Source organism: Salmo trutta, chromosome 13 (genome assembly GCF_901001165.1).
Source record: "Salmo trutta chromosome 13, fSalTru1.1, whole genome shotgun sequence".
NCBI classification, from domain to species: Eukaryota; Metazoa; Chordata; class Actinopteri; order Salmoniformes; family Salmonidae; genus Salmo; species Salmo trutta.
In genome coordinates, this window is record NC_042969.1 from 39,806,925 (window position 1) to 39,819,671 (window position 12,747).

The 12,747-nt window shown below is 43.4% G+C and overlaps 1 protein-coding gene and 1 pseudogene across 1 annotated transcript; one reads left to right on the forward strand and one right to left on the reverse strand.

Moving 5' to 3' along the window:
• Positions 1-756: 756 nt before the first annotated feature.
• Positions 757-8,571, reverse strand: LOC115205767 (FAS-associated factor 2-like; annotated as a pseudogene).
• Positions 8,572-10,863: 2,292 nt separating this feature from the next.
• On the forward strand, positions 10,864-12,747 carry LOC115205769 (HIG1 domain family member 2A). The gene is made up of 2 exons (XM_029772082.1): positions 10,864-11,112; positions 11,948-12,747. The coding sequence occupies exons 1-2, from the start codon at positions 10,932-10,934 to the stop codon at positions 12,109-12,111; spliced, it is 345 nt and encodes a 114-aa protein (XP_029627942.1). The 5' UTR covers positions 10,864-10,931; the 3' UTR covers positions 12,112-12,747.

The following is a 12,747-nucleotide window of genomic DNA, read 5'->3' on the forward strand; positions in this document are numbered from 1 at the left end:
TGCTAGATGGTGAAGCGTGATTCATCATTCCAGAGAACAAATTTCCACGGCTCCAGAGTCCAATGGCAGCGAGCTTTACACCACTCCAGCCGATGCTTGGCATTGCGCATGGTGATCGTAGGCAGGTATGCGGCTGCTCGGCCATGGAAACACATTTCATGAAGCTCCCTAGGAGCAGTTTGTGTGCTGACGTTGCTTCCAGAGGCAGTTTGGAACTCGGGAGTGAGTGTTGCAACTGAGGGCAGACGATTGATACGCGCTTCAGCACTTGGTGGTCCCGTTCTGTTAGCTTGTGTGACCTACCACTTTGCCACTGAGCCGTTGTTGCTCCTAGACGTTTCCACTTCACAATAACAACACTTACAGTTGACCGCGGGGCAGCTCTAGCAGGGCAGAAATTTGACAAACTGTGGCAACCTATGACGGTGCCATGTTGAAAGTCACTGAGCTCTTCAGTAAGGCCATTCTACTGCCAATGTTTGTCTATGGAGATTGCATGGCGGTGTACTCGATTTTATACACCTGTCAGCAACAGGTGTGGCTGAAATAGCTGAATTTGAAGGGATATCCACATACTTTTGGCTATGTGTATTTACTCAGGTTAGCATAATACATTTGTTTTCCCCACATACCTACAAAAATATTTAAAACTGACACGGCTTCAAGGTTAGCAGAGATTCTGTGAGCTGGTAGGAAGGCTGAGATTTTTCAGACCAAGAGAACTGGGGATGGGAAAAGAACACTGACAGCCAGGAATTTTATCAAAACCAACAACATTTTAAAATGTTTAATTTATAGTTGTTGGAAAATGACATCTTAAACATGACCAGCCCATTCTGATGTTGTTACAGGAGAAATAGGCATCTATGAATCACCACAGGCAGACTATTATACTAGAGATAGTTAAAGCCACATGTGAAAACTGTGGCCTCTTCTTGTTGAACAGTGTTGTCGTTCTAAACTGCAGGTGGTACGGAAACTCAACCTTCGCTTGTTTGGTCGTCTCACAATTACATTATAGAGTCAACTTTGATTGGGGAAAAAAAAATTAAAAAATGGTGCTTTTTCAACCTTGTTCTTTAAATATCTAACGTATGTACAGGGAGTTCACATTTCTCTCCTTTTAAAACAACAGTATCAGGGTTGGCGGTTTGGCCGGTGGGCAAAATTATTTTGGGTTAGAGTTTTTGTTTCATTATTTCAGACAGTGACCCCTAGTGCACAACGGCCATTTAAAAAAAATAAAGAAAAATGGGGGAAGAAACAAGGAAAAAAACCGAACAGCTGATTTCCTCGTGCTGGAGGAGAGGGTTAGCTAGGTGTCAATCGTCCGTGAGGTCCTGAACAAAGAGGACCTCGGAACGGCTGAGGCCGGCCTCTTTGAGGCTGGGAGGGTTGGGCTGCTCCTCCGTGGGAAGGCAGGGCAGAACCCGGCGGGGGAAGTTGGTAACTATCTGGAATTTCTCCGGGGTCTCCTTCAATGAGAACAGGAAGTCGTATATTACCTGGAAACACAAAGGGAGAGATGGGTGTTTTTTGTTGTTGCTGTCAAGACCATAAGTTCCATTGGTATTTGCCAGGGCAGTTAAATCAGACTGTTAAAATGACACTACACATGGAAGAGTACCTAGGGAGTTTGCTGTGTAGAACTGGGAGTCAAGGCTCCACTGGTAGTCAACAGTTAAAATGCAACCACCTGTACGTTAACTAGAGCAGAGCTGTGTTCGTCTGGTCAGACTGTGTCTTACCGTCAGAGACTGCTGGAAGAGGAACCGCCTCTCTACTCTGGTGTCATTAGGCAGTTTGAAAACTATCTTGACACTGTCAGGGTCGTCTGCTGGGGGCTCGGGGGGAAGACATTCTGACTTGCGCTCCTTCTCTTCGTCCAGCGTCTAAAAATTAAAAAAAATAAAATAAAAAACAGAATTAGTTAGCCAACAACATAGGATTAAAAAACATTTTACATATAGGCAGAGAGAGAAGTTAGAGAGGACAGACAGCGCGAGCAGACAGAGCGCGAGCGAGGAGACAAAAAGATTGATAAGACAGAGAAAGAGGAGAAAGTATAAAATAGTCCTCACCCTCCTCCTCCTCTCCTCGGCCAGGACGGTCTGACGGATCTTCTCCTCCTCTGCCTGGACCTTCTCCTGCTCCTCCCTCTTCCTCCGGTCCTTCTCCTGGTCGGCTCTCAGCGACTCCAGGTAGGCCTCGTCCTGCTGCGCCCGCAACACCTGCGTCTGGTTCCTCTCCTCCCTGGAACACCCCCCCCCCACACACACACACACACGTTCCATTAACCTAGTTTCTGAGGTCTAATTCAAATTCCAGGCACACAACATCCATCTCCAGGACCAGAGACGGACGTACGGGAGACATATCCAGGACCAGAGACAGACGTATGGGAGACGTCATCACACTACGTCTCCAGGACCAGACACCATCTCCACATTATTATTTTTCATAGAAGTAAAATAAGAAATCAAACCTGGGTTTCAAATACATTTAAAAAAATAATAATAAATAAATAAATAAACGTACTCTGAGTTTGTCTGAAGTGCCAGATGGCCTGCTATTGGAATAGATTTTAAAGTATCGGAAACCCAGCTCTGCAAAGTCCCTTACCGCTCCAAGCGTTCAGACATCAGGTAGGTCTGGTTGGCCTCCATTATGAAGGTGAGCTGGTTGAGGAGGTCCTCTGATTGGATGAGCCCCTCCAGACGTCCCACCACTGTCATCTTACGGTCCTTCAACATGATCATGGCCAGGAACGGGTAAGTGTTCTCACGCAGCGCCTGGGACACTGAGGTACAGACACACAGGGGAAAAACAGACACACCAAACACAGATTAAAACACTGAAATAAAGAGATTCCCCCCTCATATTTTAGAGGACTGACAAATCATTCTAAATTCCCAGCACGGATGATTGACTTATCTTAAACCAGATCAGACTGACTGAGAACACGTCCTCATTTACAGCAACAACAACGAGTAAAGAATTAGGCCAGTTCCTCTTTTTTAAGAATGTATCGCCAGCTCTAGGAGATCTAGATAGTGAAGACACATGCAAGAGTAGACGATGTATACCTCTGTATCCCTCAGGCCTGCTGGTGGAACAGGCCCAGAACAGCATCCTGGTGTTGAGGAAGGTCAGGACCTCTTCTGTACATAATGTGGAGCTGGAGGAAGATGGAAACAGAAGCATCATTAATATAAAACAGTGTACACTTCAGGAGAAAATATCAAATAATTTATACTAATAACGAAGAGGGGGACAACATATGAATCATACCAAGCATGCCACAAATATGGAAACGCGCAAGGAATACCTCCATCCAATCAACTGAATACATATTCAAACCAACAGAACCGGAATTATAACTAGATAAACAAACTACTGATTATTGACAGGTTTCCCTCAAAAAATGGGGTTTGGTTCTGTTGTGTGTGTGTTGGCCTCATGTAAACGGATCATATGTTGTATTATGGGACCTACCGACAGAACTGGTTCTGTATCCTGGTTGTCCTCTCCATGGAGGTAAAACTAACAAGTAGCGAAGGCTCACGTTTGGCATCATTCAATGCCTACAGGGGGGAAAACAAATAACAAGCACAGTTCTATAACACTACCAGCTATCAACCAAGTTACACAGACAGTAGAAGTGGGAAAGTTTACATACACTTAGATTGGAGTCATTAACTTGTTTTTCAACCACCTCACACATGTGTTAACAAACTATAGTTTTGGCAAGTCAGGACATCTACTTAGTGCATGACAAGTCATTTTTCCAACAATTGTTTACAGACAGATTATTTCACTGTATCAAAATTCCAGTGGGTCAGAAGTTTACATACACTAAGTTGACTGTGCCTTTAAACAGCTTGCTTCTATACCTGCATTGCTTGCTGTTTGGGGTTTTAGGCTGGGTTTCTGTACAGCACTTTGAGATATCAGCTGATGTAAGAAGGGCTATATAAATAAATTTGATTGATTGAAAATGATGTCATTGCTTTAGAAGCTTCTGATAGGCTAATTGACATAATTTGAGTCAATTGGAGATGTACCTGTGGATGTATTTCAAGGCCTACCTTCAAACTCAGTACCTCTTTGCTTGACATCATGGAAAAATCTAAAGAAATCAGCCAAGACCTCAGAAGAAAATTGTAGACCTCCACAAGTCTGGTTCATCCTTGGGAGAAATTTCCAAACACCTGAAGGTACCATGTTCATCTGTACAAACAATAGTACGCAAGTATAAACACCATGGGACCACGCAGCCGCCATACCGCTCAGGAAGGAGACACGTTCTGTCTCCTAGAGATGAACGTACTTTGGTGCGAAAAGTGCAAATCAATCCCAGAACAGAAAATGACCTTGTGAAGATGCTGGAGGAAACGGGTACAAAGTATCTATATCCACAGTAAACGAGTCCTATATCAACATAACCTGAAAGGCCCGCTCAGCAAGGAAGAAGCCGCTGCTCCAAAAACCGCCATAAAAAAGCCAGACTACGGTTTGCAACTGCCACATGGGGACAAAGATTGTACTTTTTAGAGAAATGTCCTCTGGTCTGATGAAACAAAATAGAACTGTTTGGCATAATGACCATTGTTATTTTTGGAGGAAAAAGGGGGAGGCTTGCAAGCCAAAGAACACCATCCCAACCGTGAAGCACGGGGCGTGGCAGCAATCATGTTGTGGGGGGTGCTTTGCTGCAGGAGGGGACTGATGTACTTCACAAAACAGATGGCATCATGAGGGAGGAAAATTATGTGGATATTTTGAAGCAACATCAAGACATCAGGTCAGGAAGTTAAAGCTGGTCGCAAATGGGTCATGACCATAAGCATACATACAAAGTTGTGGCAAAATGGCTTAAGGACAACAAGTCAAGATATTGGAGTGGCCATCACAAAGCCCTGACCCTCAGTCCCTATAGAAAATGTGTGGGCAGAACTGAAAAAGTGTGTGCGAGCAAGGAGGCCTACAAACCTGACTCAGTTACACCAGCTCTGTCAAGAGGAATGGGCCAACATTTACCCACTTATTGTGGGAAGCTTCTGGAAGGCTACCCAAACATTTGACCAAGTTAAGCCATTTAATGGCAATGCTACCAAATACTAATTGAGTGTATGTAAACTTCTGACCCACTGGGAATGTGATGAAGAAATAAAAGCTGAAATAATAATTCTCTCTACTATTATTTTGACATTTCACATTCTTAAAATAAAGTGGTGATCCTAACTGACCTAAGACAGGGAATTTTACTAGGATTAAATGTCAGGAATTGTGAAAAACTGAGTTTAAATATATTTGGCTAAGGTGTATGTAAACTTATGACTCAACTGATTACACCATTAGCACACACACAGCATGAGGATACCCCTTCAAATTTGTGGATTTGGCTATTTAAGCCACACCTATTGCTGACAGGTGTATAAAAATCAAGCACACAGCCATGCGATCTCCATAGACAAACATTGGCAGTAGAATGGCCTTACTGAAGAGCTCAGTGACTTTCAACATGGCACCGTCATAGGATGCCACCTTACCAACAGGATGCCACCTTTTCTGCCCTGCTAGAACTGCCCTGGTCAACTGTAAGTGCTGTTATTGTGAAGTGGAAACGTCTAGAAGCAACAACGGCTCAGCTGCGAAGTGGTAGGCCACACAAGCTGAACGGGAACGCCAAGTTGCTGAAGCGCGTAGGAATCATCCTGTCCACGACAGCAACTCTCACTACCGAGGTTCCAACTGCCTCTGGAAGCAACCTCAGCACAAGAACTGTTAGTTGGGAGCTTCATGAAATGGGTTTCCACGGCCCGAGCAGCAGCACACAAACCTAAGATCACCCATCATGCACAATGCCAACGTCGGCTGAGGTGTGTAAAGCTCGCTGCCATTGGACGCTGGAGCAGTGAAAACGCATTATCTAGAGAGATGAATCACGCTTCACGGACGAATCTGGGGTTGGCGGATGCCAGGAGAACGCTACCTGCCCGAATGCATAGTGCCAACTGTAAAGTTTGGTGGAGGAGGAATAATGATCTGGGGCTGTTTTCATGGTTCTGGTTCGGGCCCCTTAGTTCCAGTGAATCTTAACGGTACAGAATACAATGACATTCTAGATGATTCTGTGCTTCCAACTTTGTGGCAACAGTTTGGGGAAGGCCCTTTCCTGTTCCAGCATGATAATGTCCTGTGCAAAAAGCGAGTTCCATACAGAAATGGTTTATAGAGACCGGTGTGGAAGAACTTGACTGGCCTGCACAGAGCCCTGACTTCAACCCGATCTAACACCTTTGGGATGAATTGGAACGCTGACTGTGAGCCAGGACTAATCGTCCAACATCAGTGGCCGTCCTCACTAATGCTCTTGTGGCTGAATGGAAGCAAGTCCCCGCAGTAATGAACCAACATCTAGAGAAGAGCCTTCCCTGAAGTGTGGAGGCTGTTATAGTAGCAAAGGGGGGACCAACTCCATATTAATGTTCATGATTTCGGAATGAGATGTTGGACGGGCAGGTGTCCACATACACTACATCAACAAAAGTAGTTCTAATGGATTGAACCTATATGGATTCTGGAACATTCCACTTCCTTAAAACCATTTAGTCAGTTGTTCAATAAAAATAAAAACTTGGGTGTGGTGTCAACTTTTTGCATTCCAATATACTTGTTGTGGATGGTCAAGGTACTATACTAGTATCCCAATTGAGATTGAAACTGGACTGGGGAACCTGAGTAACATACCTGGCTATATGTTCCCTGGTAAAACCACTGGATGCGATCGACCGTACTTCTCTTCAAAACTATGGATGAAGGAGACAACGTCACCCACAGGGTCTGTGACGCGTCCACGAGGGTCTGGCCTGACCCACCGCAGGGCAAACCTGGAGGAGGGGGGAACCAATCAGTCACTTTATACAGAAACGTCAGGCAGCTCATGTTATAACGGGAACTGATGGCCAAATACAGTTTCTTGTATTACCTAAATATGTCCAGAAGTGTGTAATATGTCAATCTGAAAGGTAGCATTATCATGTAGTAACTCCATCCTATTAATCCCTGAAAAAGAAAAATACCAGATGAGACATGATGATCAGAACAGTGGAAAGATTCAATGAGAATACTACAGCTGTCTGCTGGATGATTTCAGTTATGGAGTTGATTTCTGTAAGCAGAAGGTTGCCCCAACTGTGTATGCAAATGTCATATTGCAGAGTCTACCTTTAAATTGAGATGCAAGAACAATTTACCAGTGACATATGAGCAAAGAGAAGAACACACGAAAGAGAGCGAGTGAGAGAGAATTGTGTACGTACTCTGGGTTGTGGCCTGGAGACAATATAACTATACACTCTGTGGTCTGCTGTGTTGACCTGTAAGGGTCTGGATGGCGGAGGGTTAAAGACACTAGGAACTCCTTCCTGCTCATTCAGTCTGTCCTGCACCGCAGCCTGGGAACACACACAACAATCATTTGATCTCACCCTGTACAGTAAAGGAAGACTAAAACCATGACCATTTGAGAAAGAACAGAGAGAACATTTGTCATGATATATATATATATATATATATATATATATGAGATATAGATATATATATAGATATACTGCACTGTATGTAATTCACTCATACAGTGCAACCACAGAAATTATTGTGCATTGATGACCTGTGTATTTTGTGGTCTTCAAGGCCCACATCAACAACAAAAAAGAGCCATTCATGTATTTTGGGGTTGACAGTTCTTACCTCGATGTTCCAATTGTGTTGTTCTAATGTGCGACGACATTGGTCCATAGACTCCAAACCTGTCAAGGTCCTGAAATCAAAAAATATAAAATAATTATTCTCAGATCTAAACACTAGTGTACACGGGACTGGACCAATCTCCAATTGATAGGTGAGAATGCGAAGATGTTAAGATTCAACGAATCCCCTACAGGACATTTCCATATCTTGGGTCTGGATGAAACAGAACGGGGGGGCCTTACTAGGAAAACTAACCAGTCATGTGTCCTAACAGTTGTGTGTGATGATAACTCTCAAACCCATCATCCAGCGAACAGTTTAACGAAAGTAACGTTAGCTTTGCTGACCTAGCTAGCCAACTGTCGTCAGCCTAGCTAGCTAGTTAGTTGTAAGTAGCTAAAGACAAGTCCTGCAAGATTGAACTAAAGTTCAAAATGTATTTTCCTAATTCACCATACACTGATTGAAATTTGCTGATGTGTTTCTTTTGAAGGGGGGGGTTGTCGGGAACGGACAAGCAATTCATGACAATAGTTTGTAGAGGAAATAATTGGTTTGTTGTTAGATAACGTTAACGGTAGCTGGCTGTTAGTTAGTTAACCGAGGCGCTAAGGGGGTATCAAAATTATATTGTTAAAAAAGCAGTTTTTACACCCATACGTGATTTATTTTAAACAATTTCCATCATATATCTAAACATACAGTAGTTTTTATATAACTCCATATTAATGTAAGCCGAATAAGGTTGACTACCTGAAATTGAAGGAGTTTTTCAGTCTGCGCCTGAGATAATTCCTGCTCCTCTGGCGCCGCCATCTTACCTCGCCAATAGTTACTTGCAGTTTGTGAACGATTCGTTCTTCTTCTTCCTCTGTGATATAATGGCGGTCCGCAAACCAACGTTAAAGGTGCATGGCGCCACCTACTGTGCTGGAGTGTGTGGTCAATCACGGTTTACAACATTTCTAAATCCTCCTACCTAACTAAGTACGTCTGAGAAAGAAAAAAAAGAGCCCTACTAACTTCTAATAGACCTTTCCTTCCTCATCCCCCCAAATGCCTTCCAAACCCCTCCAACCTCAATCTGTCCCTCTCTTCAACATACTTACAAACAATATAACGACACACGCTCCAACCGTTAAATCGACCATACACTCCAGACATAACCATTCACATGCTTGCCAACCAGATGTAATGACGAGTTCAATGTACAATGTCCTAAGCGCAATCGAGCAAACACCACTTCGTCTTTTCTAATCTGACCTTTGAATTTTTGTCCACCGACCTTCTTTGGAGGGCGTATAAATGCCGGCCCTTGGGCTCAGTGTCCCATCTCTTCTGCCACACATCTATCAAAATGGCTCTGATCTTACATTTGGCCTCACCTCCACCCAGTGGAACATTCTTATAAATGATGTCTTGTTTCAAAGCTCTTTTAGCTAACTGGTCTATAATTTCATTCCCTTCCACACCCGAATGTGCTGGGGCCCAGCAGAATCTCACTACTACACCCAGGTCTCTCAATTCTCCATAATAACTTCCAATAGTAGGTCACTCCTATTAGATTTACCAGATGATAAACTATTCAATACAGACAGAGAATTATGAGCATAATATCATTCTAACAGGTTGTACGTGTAACCGGTGTGAAATGGCTAGCTAGTTAGCGGGGTGCGCGCTAATAGCGTTTCAATCGGTGACATCACTCGCTTTGAGACCTTGAAGTAGTTGTTCCCCTTGCTCTGCAAAGGCCCCGGCTTTTGTGGAGTGATGGGTAACGATGCTTCGAGGGTGGCTGTTGTCTATGTGTGCAGAGAGTCCCTGGTACGAGCGAGGAGAGAGACAAAAGCAATACTGTTACATACGTCCTCCACCCACTGGAGGGCAACTATTATCGGCAACAGTTCAACTGAGTATGCTTTGCTTTTCTCTACCAAGGTTAGATCAATAACAGGATCTGGGAGTAACCATGGAGGAACATCCCCTATCACCACAGAAGGGCCAACCTCCAACTCCCTCAAACGACTCTCATCAGCAAGCTTTCCAACTGTCTAACCAAAACCACTGCCTTGTCTATTAGTATATTCCCAACAGTCATCTACTGTATTATTGACTGTATGTTTGTTTATTCCATGTGTAACTCTGTGTTGTATGTGTCGAACTGCTTTGCTTTATCTTGGCCAGGTCGCAGTTTTAAATGAGAACTTGTTCTCAACTAGCCTACCTGGTTAAATAAAGGTGAAATAAAAAAATTAAAAAATCTAGAACAGTAGCAGGATGGTCAACCTCACAGCCTTTCAACCTAATGAAGCTAATGACTATTTTATATGCCGTATATCCAAAGGCATCTCACCTGCCTCCACTAGTAAGGCACGTACGGATGGCGATTTAAATGCACCAATACATATTCTTAAATCTAGATACTGGATTCTGTCCAGCTTCTGAAGCCAAGTCTTCGCTGCTGTTCCACAAACTATACATCGTAAATCAATCGTCGTCCTGATCAGAGAGCTCTATGAATAGCCATCAACGATTGTCTGTCAGCACCCCATTCGTAACCCCATTCATAACCAGAGACCGAGCGCATAAGATTCACCACCTTCTTTACACTTTGTTTCAACATTTATGACATGATCTGTCCATGTATATCGCTCAAATAACAATAGACCCGCCATAGAAAAGGAGACCCAGAGGTTACCTCTGCTGCAGAGGATAAGTTCATTAGAGATACCAGCCTCAGACATTACAGCCCAAATAAATGCATCTCAACATCAACTGTTCAGGAGACTGTGTGAATCAGGCCTTCACGGTTGAATTACTGCAAAGAAACCCACTACTAAAGGACACCAATAATAAGAAGAGACTTGCTTGGGCCAAGAAACACGAGGAATAGACATTAGACCAGTGGAAATACGTCCTTTGGTGTGTGCCACTCTCTGCAGCTTGCTCATTTGTAGTTCTAAACATATTTAGGGTTTTTTAACTCACTTTTTGTCTCTCCCACGACATTATTCCTCTCTCCTACAGCGTCCATCACAATTACATGGACAATTATACAAATGAGATGATTCAGCGACTTTTAGGACAGACAATAGCTACTTTCCTTACTGAGAGGAGTTGGCAACACTGCCTCCCTCTGTAGGAACCGGAGCTCGGTGAACAGACACTCCGCAGACATGGCAGCTGCCACTACCCCGGTTGTTCCTGAACAGTCGGCGTCAACCACCCATTTACCGATGCTCGACATATCCAAGCCCCCGGTTATAGACGGATTTACACCTCTATCGCGACCCAGAGAAGAGACTTTTCAGGAGAAGTTTATGAGGAAGTCGAAGGAGAACCCGTTCGTCCCTATAGGTCAGTTACATAAGGGGGGCTACTGTAACTCTACAGCTGTACCACCTAGTTGGCTTCAATACATACTGTTACTAAGTTAGATGATTCATGCATTGAATAAGACTGTTATTTGGTCATTCACTTACGACCAAGAGACTAGCTGTTGGAGCTAGTTAGCTAACTATGTTAACTCGTTTGATAGCTAGCAAGGGGAATAGCATACAATCAATTTAACCGCTAATTTAGTAACTTTACAGCCAGCTAGATGCGTCATGCAGTGTGTCCTTGTGGACCCCATAAGGTACACTAAAAGGCGTCCACATTGATTATTGATTGATTATTTCATTGATTATTTGATTGGAACATAGCCGTGTTCCAAGCCCCGTTATGAAACAATACAGGGTCCATAATGCCCTTGCCAAGGAGTTTCATAAAACAACACATGTATTATGAATGGTAAACTACTGCAATCAATGGGTCATACACTGGGTGGTAGACTACACAGGTCAGTAACTGTCAGTATCTATTGGACGTTTATGTGAATATAACATCGGACACTACAACACATTGGGCGTGCTCTCTGTGGCTCTTCTTTCCCCTGTGGTTACAGGATGAATTGCATACACAATCAGGCCTAAAATATCTTAAGATTTACTCAGTCAGGTTGCTTGTTCTTTTACAGTACAATGGATTGTACACCTTTAGACCCTCCCTCCCCTTCAGTCTTCCAAACCAAAACAGACAAGCATTGAGACCACTGTGAAACTAAATGGAAGTTACTGAATACACCTCCTTTCACATCAGCTATTTTCAGACTGTTTATGGAAAAAGCTCATTGTTTCTCCTCTCTCTCCAGGTTGTCTCGGTACAGCTGGAGCATTGATGTACGGTCTCCGAGCCTTCAAACAAGGCAAAACCCGACAGTCCCAGCTCCTGATGAGAGGACGCATCTTCGCACAAGGCTTCACTGTAGTCGCTATTATCTTCGGCGTGTTCACCACAGCCCTGAAGAAAGACTGAGCAGCATCAGGGTTGTATTCATTTACTCCAAAACCTTTTTTTTTTTTTTTGCAACGGTAAATAACTAAAAACAAGGTTTGTTATTAGACAAGTTCAGGTAGTCCCTCCTTGTTTCAGACTGTTTTCTAGCGTTCGGTGGCTAGTGAATACGACCCAGGCCTTTTGGAACCTCATGCCAGTCATGTTCTCGGAGAGAACCGTGGTGGGAATGAAATGTTGTTTGAATATGTAGAAAGACTAACAGAGCAGATATTTAAAAAAGGGCCAACAAACTGTTTATTTTTTTCTCTCTCTCCTTTTTCTGGACTTCCTTAACTGTGCTTTTGGGCTGATCCAGTGAAATGAAATGTACACCCTGTCCTGCAGATGGCAAAGCAAGCACGGCACAGACTGCCTTGAGTTTAAAACATAATTGTGTAACTGTATAAAGTGCAATGCAGCCATTCACATATGTAAACACACAGCCAACCCACTACCACTTGCTTATCTGTTAGATCCACCTTCTGTAATAGAGAATTATTACAAGATTCAGAACCACCTTTTTAGCACCATGTATTGTCAGTTCCATTTGCCATGTATTAACCATATCAAGTAAAACACAGAGGCCTGTCCCTTTAATAAAAATGTAAAACTTCA

Excerpts from the sequence above, each read along its gene's own strand:
- LOC115205769 (XM_029772082.1), top strand. The coding sequence starts at position 10,932 with ATGGCAGCTGCCACTACCCCGGTTGTTCCTGAACAGTCGGCGTCAACC. Across the intron at positions 11,113-11,947 it reads GAACCCGTTCGTCCCTATAG|GTTGTCTCGGTACAGCTGGA; the intron begins GTCAGTTACATA and ends CTCTCTCTCCAG.